Genomic DNA, 18,316 nt, shown 5'->3' with positions numbered 1-18,316 from the left:
GCAGTAAGTATGCTTTAGGTCTAGGAAGTATGCAGAGCTGTGAAGCTTGTCAACTCCTTGGAGTGGAAACGAGAAACGGGAAAGCAACTGTCCCGATAACTTCTTACGTGTATCCGACTGGGTGGGGTAGGTTCAAAGAAGACCTACGCTTTTGCTACTGTGGCCACATTGTATAAATGCATAGAGACCATGTAATTAATCAAGAATTCCAATGTTTTCAGGGCTTAGGGTTTGTGCTTGCACGATAACGCATGTCCTCCAACGACTCGACGACATGCGCCTTTGGCGGTGACATCAAACCATGCAGTTTCATGACACGTCCGTGCTTAGCTTTATCGATGTTGTTAATGTATCAGTAATAGATCAGCCAAGCAGCATATAGCAACCGTCGGCCATCAGTTGGAATTCTTCCAGAAGCGTACAGTCACAGGCAGCCAATAACCGTATTAGCGCTTGACATCATGCGTTCCATCGCGGTATCTGGGCGGGTTTGCGCACCAACGCACAAGTTCCCACTTGTGCGAACAAGCCGGGCGCTAGTTGTGGCGACGAGGGCTTCGCAGGAGCGATCGCTGGTCAGTCACCATGCTTCTGGGCTGCTGTCTCTAAAGATCTCATCGTTACAGGCTGATCTGGGATGTACACGGGCGAGCCCAAAAGTTGGTGCCGGAATTCCATCATCCCCGTAGGAACCTGGCGACCTCGTCCTCGTGGCTGGAGCTACAGGTGGCGTGGGCCAAATTGTGACTGCGAAGCTCCTGGAGGTATGTGATGCCGCCCGGTTCAACTCCCTCTATGTGCTTTAACAGTGCTGCGTTGCTGCTGCGGCTTCTGACCGGTTCGGCTGCTGCACCACAGCCCCGCTCTCCCAACCCCGCCACCACGCTTTTTGAACAAGCGAGGAGAAGACAGCAGAGAACCACGTTTGTGTCGGATAGGAACCACAAGCAAGGACCCTGCAGGGATTCATACACAGATCCTACTTTGTTTGTTCCAAGTCTTAGCCCCGCTTCAACCTTACCTTCCTCCCACCCCGCCTCGTTCAACACACTCTACCCCACCGGCCTCTGCGCACGGGCCGTCAGCGGGGATTCCGAGTGCGTGCGGTGGACCGGGCACGGGCCAACCGCAGCCGGGCGGCACAGCTCTTCCCAGGGGCGGATGTGGAGGTGGGTTTACGCGGCAGAGATGTGGGAACGGGAACCTGATGCCGGACAGGAAGGGAGACGGGGGCAGCCGGCGGCCTCTGATGGGACCAGCTGCAGGAAAGTGAGCAGCAGAGAAGAAAGAGGAGGAGGTGCGCGTTGGAAGGTCGAAGGGAAGCTCTCTGCATCACCCGAGGACAGCGGGGCTGCTGTAGTCGCGGTCTCCCCCCCCCGGCGGGTAAACCTGGGGCCGGGGGCCAGGGGGCCAGGGGCTGGGGGCGGCCGACTGACCTAGGGCAGCCAAGCCTTACCGCCATGTCGCGGGTTCTGGACTATGTAAGTACTGCTGCTGCTGCTGCCGCTGCCGCTGCCGCTGCTGCTGCTGCCGCTGCTGCTGCCGCTGCTGCTGCTGCTGCTGCTGCTGCTAAGACCTGCTGCTAAGACCTGCTGCTAAGACTGCTGCTAAGACTGCTGCTAAGACTGCTGCTGCTGCTGTTACCTGTACCCAGGTCCATATCTGCGCCAGCTTCCAGCGACGTCCGGTGTTCGAATGTGCAGCTGGGGTGTCCGGCAGCTGGGGTTCCCCTCTCCCATATCTCCTCATCTTCCAGTATCGCAGCTATCCTATCCGCCCTGTATCTTGTTCCGCCCTCTCACCCGACCCGACGTCCATCTCTCCCTTGCCGCATTCCCCCATCGCCGTGCGCAGGTATTCCCTGCCGACCTGAGGGATCGGTCCACGATGGTGGGTTTAACGCAGGGGGTTGCGGCGGTTTGCTGCTGTACGGGAACTACAGCCTTCCCATCTTCCAGGTAGGAGGTGAGGAATAGAAGGGAAGGGAAGGGAAGGGAAGGAGCGAGAATACGGGTAAGGGGCGTGGCTGAGGGGCGTGGTGAGCACTTCGTTCAAGGCTTGATGGATGTGACGACTGACGAGAGAGTGTTCAGCCAGTGTCCGTATCAGCTAAAATAGTGCTGTTTCTATGGAGGATATGTAATGTTATGTAATGTTACAGAGTGGGAGGCGTCTGGGCCGCTTTATCACATGGAGGATATGAAAGCGGCACGGAGAGGAGTTTGTGAGGAAGGAGTGGGAGCTCTCGCAAAGGCGAAGCGTAGCTGAGGCGCAACCGTGTTTTTACTCCGGGGAAAAGGTTTCCTCTCAGACGGCATTAAAACACATACACACGTCCGCGCACCCCGTCCTGTAAGACTCCTGCGCACATCCTGACACGCACCCCCTCTCTTCGGCCCCCCCAGATGGGAGGGCGAAAACGGTCCTCGCAACACGGACTGGGTGGCCACTCGCAACCTCATAGACTCCACCCCGTCCTCTGTGAAGCGCTTCGTGCTGGTGACGTCCGTGGGGGTGGAGCGGTTTAAGGAACTGCCTTTCAGCATCCTCAACCTGTTCGGTGGGTGGCCGTGTCTGCGTGACCGGGTCCCACTTGGGTGGATGTGGGGGGTTGCCTGTGTGGCTGGGTGGCTGGGCACGACGTAAGCACGGTATCGTCGTGCGGGTTGACAACAATTGACAACCATTTGGGAGTGACTGGAATGCTGGGAGGCCATGGATGGGCTTAGGCTAACTTGTAATCCCCCCAAAAAATTTAACCTGCGAAACCCGGTTGCGGAAAGTTATAGGAAGTATTAATGGGTTATTTTTGTCGGAATATTTTTGTCATAATATTTTACTTTTTGCCCTTGGTTAGCCAGGATGCCATAAGGGAAAAGTTGTTAAGAGTTGGATCAGCAACATGAGAACGTTCATGCGATTTCCTTCCCCCTTAATGTCATCGTACAGGTGTCCTCAAGTACAAGCGCGATTCAGAGCTGCACCTGCTGTCATCCGGCCTGCCGTACACCGTCATCCGGCCCGGGCGTCTGACTGACGGGCCGTACACCTCGTTCGACCTTAACACGCTGCTTCAGGCCACAGCGGGCTCACGCCAGGATGTGCAACTGTCACCGAGAGACGACCAGCGGGGGGAGGCATCGAGGATTGCCGTGGCGGGTGGGTTCATGGCGTCAAGAGTTTTGCTGGGGGTTTGGGGTCAGGGGTTCGGTGGGCCGGTGCCATCTCCACGGAGAAGTTGAATAGCTGGGTGGGCGGTCGAATGATGTTTTACCCTGGCCTCGTCCAGCCTTCCCGCGTTACGGGAAATCCGCCCGTCCTCCCCCTTCACCTCCGTGTCCGGACATTGCAGCGTCTGGGTGTATGTGCCGCGTTTGCCACTACGAGCAACCCCGCCCGTCCCCTCCTCTCCACAGCGGTCCCTGCCAGATCGTCTGCCTTGCACATTACCTTGGCGCTAGGGCGCGTACGTCACCCGTGTCTTATGCTCCTGGTCCCCGGGCTTCAGTGCTTGCGGCTTGCTTGCCTAATTAGGGTTTGTTCCCTCCCTGCCGCTGCCCGGAACCTTGGCTGGGTACACCCCGGTGTGCCTCCCCCCCTTTCCTGGTGATTCTCAACGACTTTCTCCCTGGCTTTTTACCCCTCGAACCCTTCATTCACTCAGGCTTTTTACCCCTCGAACCCTTCATTCACTCACCCCGCTACCGCTTGCATTCGCGTGTTGAGGCTGCCTGGATACCGGGACGCAATCTATTCTCGATCCATGCACCCCTGTGTGCGTGTGGACGGTACCCGCTTTCCCCTCCTCCCCGGACCCTTTCCTAACCACTTTACCTGCCCTCTCGGCTGCCTATCTATTCATCCACGCATCCGTCCGACCCACCGCCACCAACTTCACACACAGAGGCTGTTGTGCAGTCGTTGCTACTGCCCGCAACCGTCAACCGTTTCTACAGCATCTGCAGTACCGAGGGCGAGGGCCCCGGCAAGGACACGCCCAAGTGGGAGCTGCTCTTCTCCGCCTGCCACCAAGCGGGCACGTCACTGCTGGCGTGACAGGCCAACGGACAATACCGGGCTGCCGCTGGCAGCGGCTGGTGTTTTAGATTCTGGGGCGAAGATGCAACGCCGCCTTTGGGCAAGAAGACGGGAGGTGTGTGCTTACGGGGGAAAGGCAGGTGGCCGAGGTAAGGTGGGATGGGAGAGCTGGAAGTGTTTGCGACCAGCAAGCGATCCTGGGACAGCCGACCCGCGTATTGATTTACGTTTTTACCTTTATAAGCGGCTGAGGAGAGGGGGCCGATGTGTTGCCTGGGCCCCTGGGGGGGTAACGAGGGGTAATCGATGGGGGACTCGGGGGATGAGGAATGAAACTGGTGATGTGGCCGTCGCTGTCGCGACCTAACCCTGTCTGAGCCTGTCCTACCCACAGCTAGATAGAGCTTTTGCCCCATCCGCAGCTAGTTAGAGCCGTTCTGATGTTTTGTTTTGGACTATCGCAGTGAGACGTGCGTGTGATGGATTGGCTGGATGCGTCATAGAGGATTGAGGAGGGGAGGGCAGGGGAGGGGAGGGGAGGGGAGGGGAGGGGAGGGGGGTTGACAACTGACATAGACGCGAGAGCTGGTTGCGCTGCACTGCGTCAATTCTTGTGCGGAACAGGTGTTTCTGCGGTGTGTTCATTAATTCGCCATTTTAGCTATTTGCTGCTGGCCAGCGTCTCGGGGGTGGCCGGGTATGTGCGCTAGTAACAGATCTAGAGGAGAAGGCGATATGCATGTTTTAGTAACGGTACATGTGACACATGACGGCAAATCGCCTTCCTTTCGGATTATCACTGTATATGGCAGTAAATTCATTAATTAGGCGTTGTCAGAGCAGAGGCGACGCGCCAAATCGCGCAAATAAACCAGACCCTATTTGCAATATAGAGACAGTACAGTAGTAGTAATAACGGTGTGCTTCCACAGAACGGTAAAATGATGTGTGAAACAGAGGGGTATATCTTCACCCGTGGCAGCTACCCTGCGAAACCCTGCCTTCCCCGGTATTTCGGGGCACCCTCATCCAATCACCGTAGTCAACTTCTCAGGGGATCGCTCAGGTTCCGCACCCACCACCAGCATCCAACGGAATCTGCCGGGTCGACAGCGGCCCAACTTCATTCCTGGTCGGCTCGCAGGTGAACTTTATCCCAGGTCACCACCATCCAACAACTAGGGGCGCAATACCTTCCACCATCGGAAGGATTTTCGACGCTAATAGATCTCGATCCCGGGATCTCCTGGGGGCAATGGTCGCGCGTTACCAGCAGTGCCTAACCCTGGTAAAACGGTAAAACATTATACAAGTCAGAAAGGTCGGGAGCTACGAAGGATGCCTTTTTGAGAGCAGCAGGATGCAAAATTCTTTTTCCTGACGGGGCCCGATAATAATTTGTAATATCCGCGCCATGCATACACCCGACAGGCTTTGCAATCCAAAAGCCATCGCCATCTATGGCTCTACTCTGGAGCCCACTGTAACCACACACATACTCACACATACATACCATCGAAGTGCTATCGCACCATCGCATGAAAGGAAACTACCTTGAACAGATTTGTTTTGGTCTACCTAGAACACGTCTGGAATGCTAAATGCCTCGGAAACTGCTAAGTCCCGCATCTTGCGCATAAACTGTTTTCCCGCTGAGAGACGGTTTCACTTTAGCAGCAGTTGGCGCGGGGAGTTGGTAATAAACGACGGAGGGTGCGCCAACGGCACTTCAACCGACCTCCCAGCAGCTATTGCTGCTTAGGTAAGCACTTAAATACGTGACATGAGGGAGCTGGCGGCACAAAGGGGTCCTCCTTGACCGAATTGTTCGCAGCCCGCCATCGTGGCCCTGTGGCTTCTCGGTACCGATCCTGGAGTGTTTAGGGACATGATGCCGCGCCTTAGCAACCTACCAAGTCGAAACGTGTATCTTATTGTAATGCGGCTGGCGGAGGTCTATGTGCACAATGTTCTATGTGCTGTTCACGGATGACCGGCCCTATTTTGGATTATTTTGACCACAGGCTGCAGGCCGTGTCATAGAACTGCAAGATACGGCCCGCCTACAGGTCCGAATGCACTGCAATTTCACAGAATTATTTTCTACGGCGGCGACTGCGGCGCGCACCGTCTCCACCGTCTCCGCATTGCCGCCGCGTAGAGAGGGTCGTTCCATTGGCGCAAGGTTGACAAAAATTATAAAGAGCTTTACCAAGTTAGCTTTCCATTGACGTCGTCCATGAGGATGGTGCATGCACAGTTTGTACGCCACTCCAGCACAAAAACGCAAAAATGCCTACAGTCTGCTCCGATTCGCGCAGTAGGATGAATTGCAATTTCCTGCTGCAAAACTCCAGGAAAGCTCTAGCTCGGGAAAACCTTTGAAGAGGTGTGGTGTTCTTTATTGCCGTCTTGCCTGTGGCAAGCCTGGTTTTCCGTTACTCCATGTCCTGGGGTACCAGAAGGCAGGCTTTTGGAACAACAGTAGCAGCGTTTGGCGAGGGTGAGCCGCTTGGGAAAGAGCGCTCCGCGCGTTCTTGCGGTTTGCTCTACCAAATTTGATGTCTTCGGTCATCCTCTTCGGTCATCCCTTCGGTCATCCCCTTCTTCCCCCCCTTTAGGGGACGTTATATCAAGGAAAATGCTATGCCCCTAACCACGTTAAGGCTAGTTGTAGTAGGAAACTACAATGGGGTTGCCTTGGGGACTAAAATTCTTACTTAGCTGGTGCAATCAGCGTAAGCGTTTTTGAGGTGCTGTAGCGCCGCGCCAAATGCGGCAGCCCAAAAAATTTCTCGTTTGGGGGAACCGCTGGATGGACACACCGGGGCGCCCAGGATCGTTTATAGAAAGGAATCGATACCAGTAGATTGTCTTAAGCGAGATAGGATCGAGATTTGTGTGCGCGAGCGGAAGCAGAATCAGAGTTTTGTCCTGAGACTAGGGATGTGAGTTTCAGCTGAATTGGGATTTGACAACCTTAATTACGTAAGCTTAAAAGCGTAATATAGTAAATTACTGTAATTTACGGTTTCCACGGCCTGGACCCTGGACCCTTAATTTAAGGTTGCCGTACTAGTGTACGATTTTGGATTTTCAGCACAATTTCAGCGTTTTCACATTCGCAACACCATTCTTTACTTATTTACATATTTTTGACACCAGTTTGGCGCTTGTACAGCCGACTTGGCGACTATCGCCTTTCCAGTTTGAACCATGGCTGACGTGGGCACGACCCCCGGCACCGGCGCGTATGGCGGCGTTGATACTGCAACACCACCTGCTCTTAAGGACCAGCAGCAGCATATGAAAAAGGGCACCACGCTGCTCGCGTACGCTTTGCCCCCTCGCAATGCTGCGGGCTTGCCGGTCCTGCCGCCCCGCACGTCGTGCGACAAGGCCAAGCCCTCCGACTACTTGACTTGCTCTTTTGCTTGGTTGGGCGGAGGGAATCGCGGGTTTCAACCTGCATTGTTGGACTCTTTCACGCTTCCCCCATGGCTGGGTTTGTGGTGTGTTCGGAGGAGTGGACGGGTCAGCGGCACCCTGGTTTGCAGACCGGCGGAACCTGTAAGACCCATGGGTCTGTTAAGCTTTTAAGGTTTCTACCCCTCCTGAGGGACCTTATTACGGCGAGCCCTTAATTCTGTAAATTACGGCCAGGTCCAATCTTAATTATGTAATTACGTAACCTTAATTCCTTAAAACGTAAAAACGTAAAACGTAAATTCGCATCCCTACCTGAGACCGTAGGCCCAGGTGTGGTTGTGAGCCTGATGTGAGCAGAGTTTTTCTGCCTCTTGGCCACTAGGCCCACTGTCGGGTTGGAACCTAGCCGGTTGTTGACAAGATAAAATGGGTGGGAGTCATCCATGCCAACTGAAGGCGATACCCGTTACAAACTGCCTTGGCCGGTGCATCCTGCTACCGTGCGCGGGAGTTGTATGATTGGAATATCCCTTAGAAAATATTGGTCAGGCCGCGCCTTATATATGGCAAACGCGCCCGCCATTCGTACAACTGTCGTATGGTCAACGTAAGACGCAGCTACCCTTTTCGCGCAGCAACTGCTTCATTACGCAACGGTAACTACCAGTTTACGTTGCTCCGGGCCAGGTTCAAGGCGGCCAACGGAAACTGAGAAGAGACTAGTACAGAATATTTTTCATAGAACATTTCTCAGACCGAAGCTAGATCGTAAGACACAAACCGCCTGCTTTTACGTCGCGAGATCGAAATCTACATTCGTCAGTCTTTATGCGGTGCGCCGTAAGCATATGACCGTTCTCAACGCGTTTATAGCTTATAATTAATGATATGGCAATATTCGGTCTCCTGCTATGCCCGGAACAATACGCAACCAAAGCCGTCAAACTCAGTTCTCTATGACCAGCTGGAAGTCGCTACAGAGCAAATTTGATACATGGTCGGGAGAGTGTACTATTTTGGCAATACGGCAAGTTGTTTGACATTTTCAATCCTTAAAATTCAGCTATATACACTGCGAAGCATCTGTTATCGACTTGTGAGCTGCTCGAGCGCGGAGGGTGGTCTGCACTTCTGGGGTTACATGCAACTAAAGAATGTGGCTTCCCGCCGCCATACATAGCTAGGGAACCCCATACCGTATCACGATGTACATTACAGGTGTCCAAAGCTCTTTAACCGATAGGTCTGACTGAAATAATGACTCACAAGCTTGTGATCTTTTGGTCTTAAGACCACCATGAGAGAGCGATTTCGGAGAGAACTAAAAAACGTTTCAAAGTTGGTATTTTTGGAAATGCCAATGGAAAGACCCTTCAGTTACCTGATTATTCTTCCTGTAGCACGTAATATACAGACAATAGGTGCAGTACCTGAAGGTCCACATCAGCTTGGCGCACGAAACAGGCAAAGGCTGCCGAAGGAAAGCATGGGTGTACGTCTCCCGCTGGAGAGGAAATCAGTGTGCCCGGTACACGGGTCAGACCCCCCCCTCATTTTCACATTCGTCTTTCCTTAATTTGTATTAGAGATTCCAAAGTTCATTTGGTTTTCGTTTGCTTCAGGGTCATGGTTTAACATATGCCTTGTGACATGACTTGCAACAGAAGTCGTCCAAGTCGTCCAAGTTGTCCATATGTCCATCCGTGTCCATATGTTATTTGTTTGTCATGGAAAACAATATGCATATTGTTTTCCATGACAAACACATAACATATAATGTCATGCCGTTTCCGTTCCATTGTGGTGTTGCATCCTTAACTTTGATACATAGTTGCCGTCGGAGTCAGATGGCACATGATCTGGTCTGGTCGACACTACCACTACTGTCGACACTACAGTCTTACACAGTTTAAGGTCCTAGTTTCAATTCCTGGGAAGACCCCCGACATTGCCGGGAGCGTGAGATTAATGGCTAGCTGCTGAGTTGTGGAGTTGAGGTCACAGTTGATGGATAGAGATTCGCACGCTGGCGATTGCTGAACCCTCTGCCTCCGCGGTTGTTCGGGTGAATGGATGAGGAGGGGTCCTAGAAGGCAGGATCAACTGCCTTGGACTCCAGTTCGGAAGGCGTAGTACAGTGTGGTAATGGTGGATGGTGCTGAATGGTATGATAAATCGTAGAAATGACCCAGACATGTTTAAATGGCCCAGAAGCCTCCCGCTCTGTAACAATTCAATTCAAAAGATGGCACACACTCAATTCCGCAAAGTACGCAATTCACTCACGAAACATTAATACTTATATTTACAAGCTTCCATTTGGAACAATTAGCGACGGTTGGCTTTGACATCTCGGAGTGGTCTGATGGTGGTATCACCTGTAGTAGCTGGTACAGCCTTTCAGCGGCCAGCTACTACATCACCCCTTTCCATAACACGTAATATGCAGACAATAGGTGCGGTACCTGAAGGTTCGCAACGGCTGCTACAGGCTGCTACATGCAACCGTCAGCAGACATGCTACTACAGCGACTGTAGTTTCCCAGACCGACGACCTCGCGCTTCCTAGTTAAGCCTAGTTAAGGACCTTTCTTGTAAATGGGCCCGCATGAGTCCATGCGTTTCATCGCAACGGACCTCAGATACGTTTAATTTCTCCAAGCAGTAAGCGCAATTGGTGATTCACCGCTAGCTAGCATTCGATGGCTGCCTTTGCTCCTAACTGTCGTTTTTACAAAACTCTTTGCACACGGCATCCCAAATGTCAGCAGCCACTGGTCACGCGCTTACATCATCTTCTGTATCGCTCTGCTTTCAGCAGGCATGCCTTTAGCAAAGTTACTTATGCGAGACAGTAGCACTCCCGCATGTTGCATAGCACTTCGGCCCGGCTACTGGAAAATTCACATTTTCTCTTGTAAATTCTAACGTGTCGCAGGACTACGAAATAGAGTCACTTCACGAGTGTACGGAGATCGCTTCGGTAAAGTTATTCCTGCTGCTATACCACCATAAATATGCATTATACTCATCGCGGCTCATAGCATAGAAACACAACTTGTTAAAAGAGACAAACCGAAGGTCACGACTGGCTGCGCAGCCAGTACTGCCCGTTGTACGTCGCTCGCCATCGACTGAACAAGCAAGGCGGCGGCGGCAGGACAACTACACGGCAACGCAAGCATATGTGGCCTTAATCAATTTGACAGGTCTACCTGAATTACGTTTGGCAAGTTATGTTCACGAAAATATAGATATTAACGCTGCAAGGGCTTTTAACTGGCTGTACCACTATTTGGAAACTGCACACACTCACACACAGCGGCCCGATAGTTCTCGTTTTGCAATTACAAGCCTCCCTAATTAGTAAAATGCCTTTTCCAATTATAATTCTTTACCTGCTGGCCCTTGGCGGCGCTCTCGCTGCACGTTCAGATTTTAGAAGCTCTACAGCGCAACTAAAACGTTTAGAGGCAGAGCTCAGGTACGTACATGCAAGATACACGCATAACACAATGTCAATATGGAGATTTATGGCTATCTGCCAGATATTGGGGCTTCTGACAGCGCCAATAACAGCCTACAACAGGACCGAACAGGCCTTAACAGCCTGTTACGCACTGCTGACAGCCCTATTGAGTTGGTAGGGGTTGCGAAATGAAATACAAAGCAAACCAAGCAAATTTCACCGCCAAAAGCAAACGTCTCTAGATAATATTTTTCGTCTATAGACAACCTGCTTCTTCTATTTCAGACCTACATATTTTACGATGACCCTGTGACGATAAAAACCTTACCGACGAATTTCCTCGCCAAAAGCAATTTCCTCGACGCCTTGCAGCGACCTGGACCGTTATTCTATCTGTCAGGGCCTGCGTTACGATAGCAGGCATATGGCTGTGGTTCCGCAGGTTGGCCACTTGTTCTGACGATCCCTTGCTTAAACCTCCTACCAATGCAGTGCTGACGAGCGGCCTGGTAATCATAACGGGATGGCCGGCACCGTGGCTAGTGCGACAGCTGCTGCTGCAGGTGACGGAATGAACCTGCGATACTTCACTCGGCGACAACTTCAAGCAGGTGTGTACTACACATGGTATGTTCATACATGTGTCACCATGACAAAGTAGCTGGCTACATATCTAATGGATAGGTAGGCGCTTACATACACGGATGGGTGAGCCATCCGGGTCGGATGTGCACATACCTCAGTAAGTCAGCAGAGGATGGAACACACCTCCCCGGAAAGGAAGAAGAGGAAAAGGTAAAAAGGAAAGTTTACTCCAGGACCGTAGAACCCGCAGCCAGACGACAAAGGGGATCGCCCTCTCTGAGGTGCCAATTACCATTAGGTATAGCTAGGACGAGGTAAGATTACGCTAGGGTAAGGCAGGGGCCTACGTACCATTGGATAACCACGCACCTACCCCATGGCCAGTTCTAAGTACTATTTGCACACGCACCAGCACACCCGCACTGCTGATGGCGAAACTGAGAGAGAAAGAGAGAGAGAGTCATAATACAATTAGGAGTTATTCAAATGTTGAATCCTGGGCGTATCATGTGTCGGACATCCACTGCTGATCGGTGAATCAGTACTCTCCTTGCAGCTACTCTCCTGCGCATTCTGTGCTCCTGTCTCCCTTAACCGTATTCTCATGGCTCTGTCGACTCGAACGTGCTGGCTGACCGTGCAAGGAAAGGTAGAGACGGGAAGCGGGGAGACCAGCTGCCAAGGGCCCTTACACTGCACACCGAAGAGATACCCACTCACCGGGAGGCCTAGGCGGCGGGAGACTTCAAGTTTGGCTGCAGTGTCGCACCACGTGTAGTGTTGTACCATAGCGTCTGTGCACCAACGGCCGTGTGCCTTGTGCATTTCCGCCAGCACTCCACGGTCCACTGCTGTGCTGTTCCCGCCTATGCGCATGGAGTGCGCCTTGATGTGCACCGTGATGCCTGCCAGGGCCACCATTTTTAGCAGTCATGTGAGGAAAGCCACACACGACAAGGAGTGCACTGGTGCTTCCCGTGTACCGGTCAGGCGACCTGGGAGGTACCCGCCGTGCTGTGACCATTGGACTGGTCGGAGGAACGGTCCCATGTCTTCGTCTGCTGTTACTGGCCGTCTGCAGTAGCCGCCTAGCTCCAGCAAGTGCTCAGTCAGACCTACTGGGCAGCATGGGCCCCCGGAGCATGCGATGACTACCCAGTGGCCACACATTAGCTGGTCTGCCTTCGAGCGGGAAATGAAGATTTCCATGTGGGATGCAGAAATCAACAGCAAATTTCCTCATGCACGCAAATTCCAGCAAATCAACATCGTTAACATCTTTTGTGAACGATGTTAGCGGTGTTGAGGTGGTCCGTCAGCACCTTGACTGCCCTGCCGGATAGGCCAGCTGGTTGGTTGAAGGACTGCATCGCTAGAAGGATGGCGTGGAGCTCCTGCGGTGTGGATCCCATCCCGCTAACGTTGGGCTGCCAGCTGCCTCGGGCCACGACTGGTTTGCCATCCAGAGCTGTCCAGGTGCCCCAGCCGCCTAGGGAAGCTGCCGACTTGCCGGCCACGTCGCAAAAGATCAGAGAATGCACCTGGGTGGGAACCCATAAATGACGGCAGCCGTTGAATTTGTCAAAAGACTTCTGCCAGAATTCCAGCTCCTCCTTCATGGCTGGGACAGGGGGAGGTGGGACCCCCACATCGTCCGTGATTCGATGAGTTTGCCCAGCGTGCGGGTTCACAAATGTGATCAGGGTCCAAAGGCCCAAGACATCAGAATTTGGCCTTTAATTGAAGCGAGGGCCTTCACCGGGATTCTTTGCCCGCTGAGTGACAAGCGAATTGCGGAGAGAAGTTTGTCCCTCTTATCGTTCTTCAGGAACGATAAAAACCCCGTCAGCGGTGTCACCAGCAAGAGATGATCCCCCTTCCAAAGGGAGAAAACAGAAAACGACTGTAGAAAAGTCCCTTAAACGGAAGAAAAAGGCCTGTGCCGGCCTTGAAGCAACTGCAATACTCCCTGGCGTGAAACACGGGCCAAGAAAAGTGCACGAGGGCGTGATCAATAACTCCCAAAGAATACCAAGTCCTTGACAACAAACCATAAGCAGCTTGACAACAAAAGTCGTGACACGCATGCAGGCGCACAGAGATGTAGCCAAGGCGCACGTGGGCGCACAGTAATGGCCGAAGTGCACCCGGGCGCACAGTGATGGGGCCGAAGCGCACACGGGTGCACCAGAGAAGGCCAACATGCACGTGGGCGCACAACCAGATAGCCAAGGCGCACGTGGATGCAGCTCACTGAAAGACGAAAGACATCCGAGACAATGGCACATGGGCCTGTGTACAACACTCAATGACGCCGCTTTGCATCTCGTGCATTACGGCCAACATCATCATCGCGCCTCTTGTAGTCGTGTCCAGAGCCGCCGTGCACTCCGCCTCCTCGAGAGCCACCTGCTCCATCGCCGCCTGTGCTGTGTCCACCCGTGCCCCCACCCGAGCGGCCAGCAGCACGCTTTAGCGCTTGCTCCTTGACTCCATCTACTAGTTTTCGGGGCTTGGTCTTGTCCCGAAACTTGTCCTCATTGCATAGAATCCTGAAACAAATGTCCGCAGCCGCAAGACCGATGCATGGCTCGGCCGCCAGGGCATTGGTGACCGCCATGCCAACCTCCGCATGGTGAACCATAGGCTTGAGGACTTTCATATCACCCTTCACGTTCGGCAGAACCTCCGCCAGCAAAGCTAAAGCCAGCTTTCCCTGCGTGGCGAAACCGTGGAAGACTTGTTTGCGGAAACCTGACAGGTCTGTAGGCTGTTGAGCCTCGATGCAGTCCACCAAGCACCACAACCGCTCCGGTGCCTTGTCATCACTGCTCGATGACGAATTTGAACTTGAGCTATCGTCTTTCCTCTTCTTTTTGTCCTTGCTTCTTTTCGCCTTGTCGGGTGTGACCGATGCCGCCCCTGCCTGGGCTGCGACAAAAAGCTGGCTGCCGGATTTTGGCCAGCTGTCATTACTCTGGCCATGGAGGCCAGGAGCTGGCTAATTTGTTGCTGGAGTGGGGTGATATATATTCCGCTGGATCATATTCCGCTGGGTAATATTCCGCTGGATTATATTCCGCTGGGTTATATTCCGCTGGATTATATTCCGCTGGGTTATATTCCGCTGGATTATGTTCCGCTGGATTATATTCCGCTGGATTATATTCCGCTGGATTATACTCCGCTGGATTATATTCCGCTGGATTGCGGTGTTAACCAACGCTGCTCCCGCGGCGGGGCTGCCAGCCGGTGGAGGAGGACGGTTGAGAGGTGGTGAGGAGGTGATACCGCTGGCCTCACTGATCGTGGGACCCGCGATCGCGAGGCCTCGCGAGGCCAGTGGTAGTGTTGATCGCCACATTGGCGCCATCTTGGGCAGCCGTACCTTGCTGTTGCTGCGATGGCTCCTTATTCAATGTCGACATCTCCCTTGGATGAAAAAGACAAGAGCTTGAAAGAAAAGGTGATGACCAGGTAGGGCTTCAATAGCGAGCACAATGCTCTGTCCGAAATTACTAAGCAAACTGTCAGCTGCAAGCTGAAGCTCTACTGAGTGAAAGGCAGAATGCCTGTAACAAAAGAGCTGAAGCAAGTAATACTCGCCATTCCAATACGGTTGTACGATAGTCGCACAGAACCAAACTTAGAGACTCTGCTCTGTCGTATCATGTAACTATAGCCGATCTTTTGGGGAGGATATCTATATAGACGGGTCGTTGATAGAGACATCTCTGTTAGACGACGTGCTACGATGTAGATGACTCGTAGGTCTATAGAAAATTAATTATAGACATATATCAGGCGGGTCGTCTATATAGGGGTCGTCCACATTTATTTTGTCGGTGAAAAAATGTATGATGATCTATAGACACGATCATCGTATAACAGATAACAGATAGGACCTAATAGATAGATAGGGAGATAGGGAGATAGATAATAGATAGATAGATAATAGATAGATAGATAATAGATAGATAGATAATAGATAGATAGATAGGTAGATAGATAGATAGGTAGATAGATAGATAGATAGGTTCTCAATTGTATAGACTTTTTTTGACATGATAATTTGTTCAAGTGGCCCGGAAGCCTCCCACTCTGTAACAACTACTGACTTTTCTTCTTATGCATTTTAACATTGTCTACCTTTTGGGGCGAGGCCCCGGGCGCGAAGCGCCTTTCGGGGGGCCGAGCCCCTAGGTTCACTGCAGTCAGTCAGTCAGTCAGTCAGTCAGTCAGTCAGTCAGTCAGTCAGTGAAAAAAAATACACCCTTAGGGTGTATTTCCAGTGCGGATTAAGGCCAGGGATTAACCCTCTGTCCTCCATCGATACTTGCGCAAACGGCTAAGTTGTTGGCAAACTTACCTCGCCTTTTCAACCTTTGGTTCCCTTATGGAACAAAACTATGTGGTAAGCTCGTACCAAGGACTTCCGTGCCCTAATCCCTGGCCTTAATCCGCACTGGAAAATCACCCTAAGGTAATAACCAAACACCTTACGCGAGTATACTCCACAACCACACACTGTTGGCCGCGACATCCTGAGATGGGAACTTCCAAACATAGGCACCCCATCAACCGTGAGACGCCACCAAACCTCTTTCTGTTCATTTTCCCATCGTAAATGAGACCATAAACGATGGAAGGTCCGTTGCAAAGTAAGAATAGCCTCACCCAGTACCTCCGAAGAGCCCGTCGCCTCTTTAATGAAGAGGGTGTGGGCTACGCGGCGAGCCATAGAAAATGCGAAAGTTGCATATTAGTCGCTAACGTAACGGACAAATCTTGAATTCTGATTGGAGGCCCTACACCCCATCTCCAACCAAGCCTCGACACCAGGGTTTGGGTAACCGACTCAGTGGAGGGCACCATCGCTTCCCTAGTTTCTACACTCATAGGCAACAAAAGACTAGCCGCCTGTTGCCAATGCGCCGTGATATCAGCTAAGAGAGCGACAACTCCATCTATGTATAGGGTTTGGCACTACTGGTAAGGCGCGACCATTGCACCTGGGGGATCTCGGGATCGATACCCATTAGAGTCAAAAGTCTTTCCGATGGTGGAAGGCATTGCGCCCCTAGTTGATGGACGGTGGTGACCTGGGATAGAGCAAATTTGCGAACCGACCAGGAATGAAGTTCGGCCGCTATCGACCCGGCAGATTCCGTCGAATGCTGGTGGTGGGTGAGGAACCTGAGCGATCCACTGAGAAGTTGACTAGGGAGACTGGATGAGGGTGCCCCGAAATACCGGGGAAGGCAGGGTTTCGCAGGGTAGCTGCCACGGGCGAAGATACACCCCCCTGTTTCACACATCATATATTTGTGCCATTTACGAAAGGTGCAAAGGGATTTAGCTAGTGGGGTCCGCGGTTGGAGGTATTGGTCCACTATTTGGTGCCCAAGCCTTGCGTATTGCTAGGCCTGCCTGGTCCGTTGCATGCATAAATCCATCTAAAGCCTCGTGCGCACGAAGAACATCCCCCAACGTATTCAATGCTTTAGAGCCCAGGAGTGCTTGGTGTCGAAACTCCATTCCTGGGCGGATGTTATCCGACGGCACATTCAACCTCTTTTCCGGAAGAACAGGGTTTCCCCACAGAGGCAAATTCCAACACCACGCATTAGGAACTAACGGATGAACATCAACGTCTTCAATTGGGGGAAGGTATGCCAATGCTGTCACAATGCGCTGAACATCTGGCGGTAAAACGATTATACCAAACCAAGGCATTCCCACCTGGGACGTAAATAGACACATAGGATTGTACTTCGGGTAAAGGGTATGCAGGAAAGAGTGCATGACCAAGACCCATGGCGGACGTATTAAGACTGGCTGGACTATCGCCCTCACAAAACGCACCGCCCAGCACGCCTATCGCGCTTTACGTGTTCTCGAACTGCTAATGCCCCCAAACCGCCCAAAGTTGGGTGGCCATATACATACAAATATTTAAGGCGTCTGTCACGTGCAACCGTCCATAGTCTGCTCGTTTAATTGAGCAGGCTCTCCCAAGAGCGTCGAGGGTCTTGAGCGGGAGATCCAGATGTTTGACCCCGAAATATGCTTCCCAAAACACCACGATACTGTAGGCTGCTACCGCTTACATTTTAAAATAACCTTAAGCGGAATTTGCGATGTGGGAACCAAATAAGACGACTAGCCTATATGCCCATGTCCATAGTCCAGGGCAACGGAGGGGGTTACCCTGGGGCCGTGTTACCCATCCTGCTGGGTAGGACCAGGGCAACGGAGGGGGTTACCAATGGGCAACCTGGGGTAGAAGGTGGGTAACCCATGGATTACCGACCCAATCAGTGCCATAGGGCTGGCCCTCGGGCCCCGCCTCGTATTCTGCTGCTAACCTTGTTTTTACATACGTACTTAGTCACTCAGGTCCATAAGTAGTCACTGTCTACAACCCACGGTTAAAATGCCCCACGGCTCATGGTCGCAGAATCGCCAACGCCATCCTCACCAACGCCATCCTCACCAACGCCATCCTCACCAACGCCATCCTCACCAACGCCATCCTCACCAACGCCATCCTCACCGCCGCCATCCTCACCAACGCCGTCCTCACCAACGCCATCCTCACCAACGCCGTCCTCACCAACGCCATCCTCACCAACGCCATCCTCACCAACGCCATCCTCACCAACGCCATCCTCACCAACGCCATCCTCACCAACGCCATCCTCACCAACGCCATCCTCACCAACGCCATCCTCACCAACGCCGTCCTCACCAACGCCGTCCTCACCAACGCCATCCTCACCAACGCCATCCTCA

General features: G+C 52.5%; 3 protein-coding genes across 3 annotated transcripts in view; all 3 read left to right on the top strand.

Moving 5' to 3' along the window:
- Window positions 1–701: 701 nt before the first annotated feature.
- On the top strand, window positions 702–4,056 carry VOLCADRAFT_56279 (uncharacterized protein; the record flags this gene model as incomplete). The annotated part of the gene is made up of 5 exons (XM_002946850.1): window positions 702–764; window positions 1,765–1,958; window positions 2,406–2,560; window positions 2,950–3,159; window positions 3,905–4,056. Coding segments are annotated over 5 exons (774 nt in total), but the record flags the coding sequence as incomplete, so codon positions are not given.
- Window positions 4,057–14,543: 10,487 nt separating this feature from the next.
- On the top strand, window positions 14,544–14,729 carry VOLCADRAFT_37846 (uncharacterized protein; the record flags this gene model as incomplete). The annotated part of the gene is made up of 1 exon (XM_002946849.1): window positions 14,544–14,729. A coding segment is annotated over one exon (186 nt), but the record flags the coding sequence as incomplete, so codon positions are not given.
- Window positions 14,730–17,692: 2,963 nt separating this feature from the next.
- The window catches only part of VOLCADRAFT_103133 (uncharacterized protein), a gene marked incomplete at its 5' end in the record, with an annotated part of 3,953 nt that continues 3,329 nt past the window's right edge, over window positions 17,693–18,316 (top strand). The window contains one exon of the mRNA XM_002946848.1: window positions 17,693–17,810. Within this exon, the coding sequence (XP_002946894.1) occupies window positions 17,693–17,810 (118 nt within the window). The remainder of the gene's footprint in view (window positions 17,811–18,316) is intronic.

The sequence above is a fragment of the Volvox carteri genome (genome assembly GCF_000143455.1).
Source record: "Volvox carteri f. nagariensis unplaced genomic scaffold VOLCAscaffold_4, whole genome shotgun sequence".
Taxonomy (NCBI): Eukaryota; Viridiplantae; Chlorophyta; class Chlorophyceae; order Chlamydomonadales; family Volvocaceae; genus Volvox; species Volvox carteri.
This window is presented reverse-complemented; position numbering and strand designations above follow the sequence as displayed.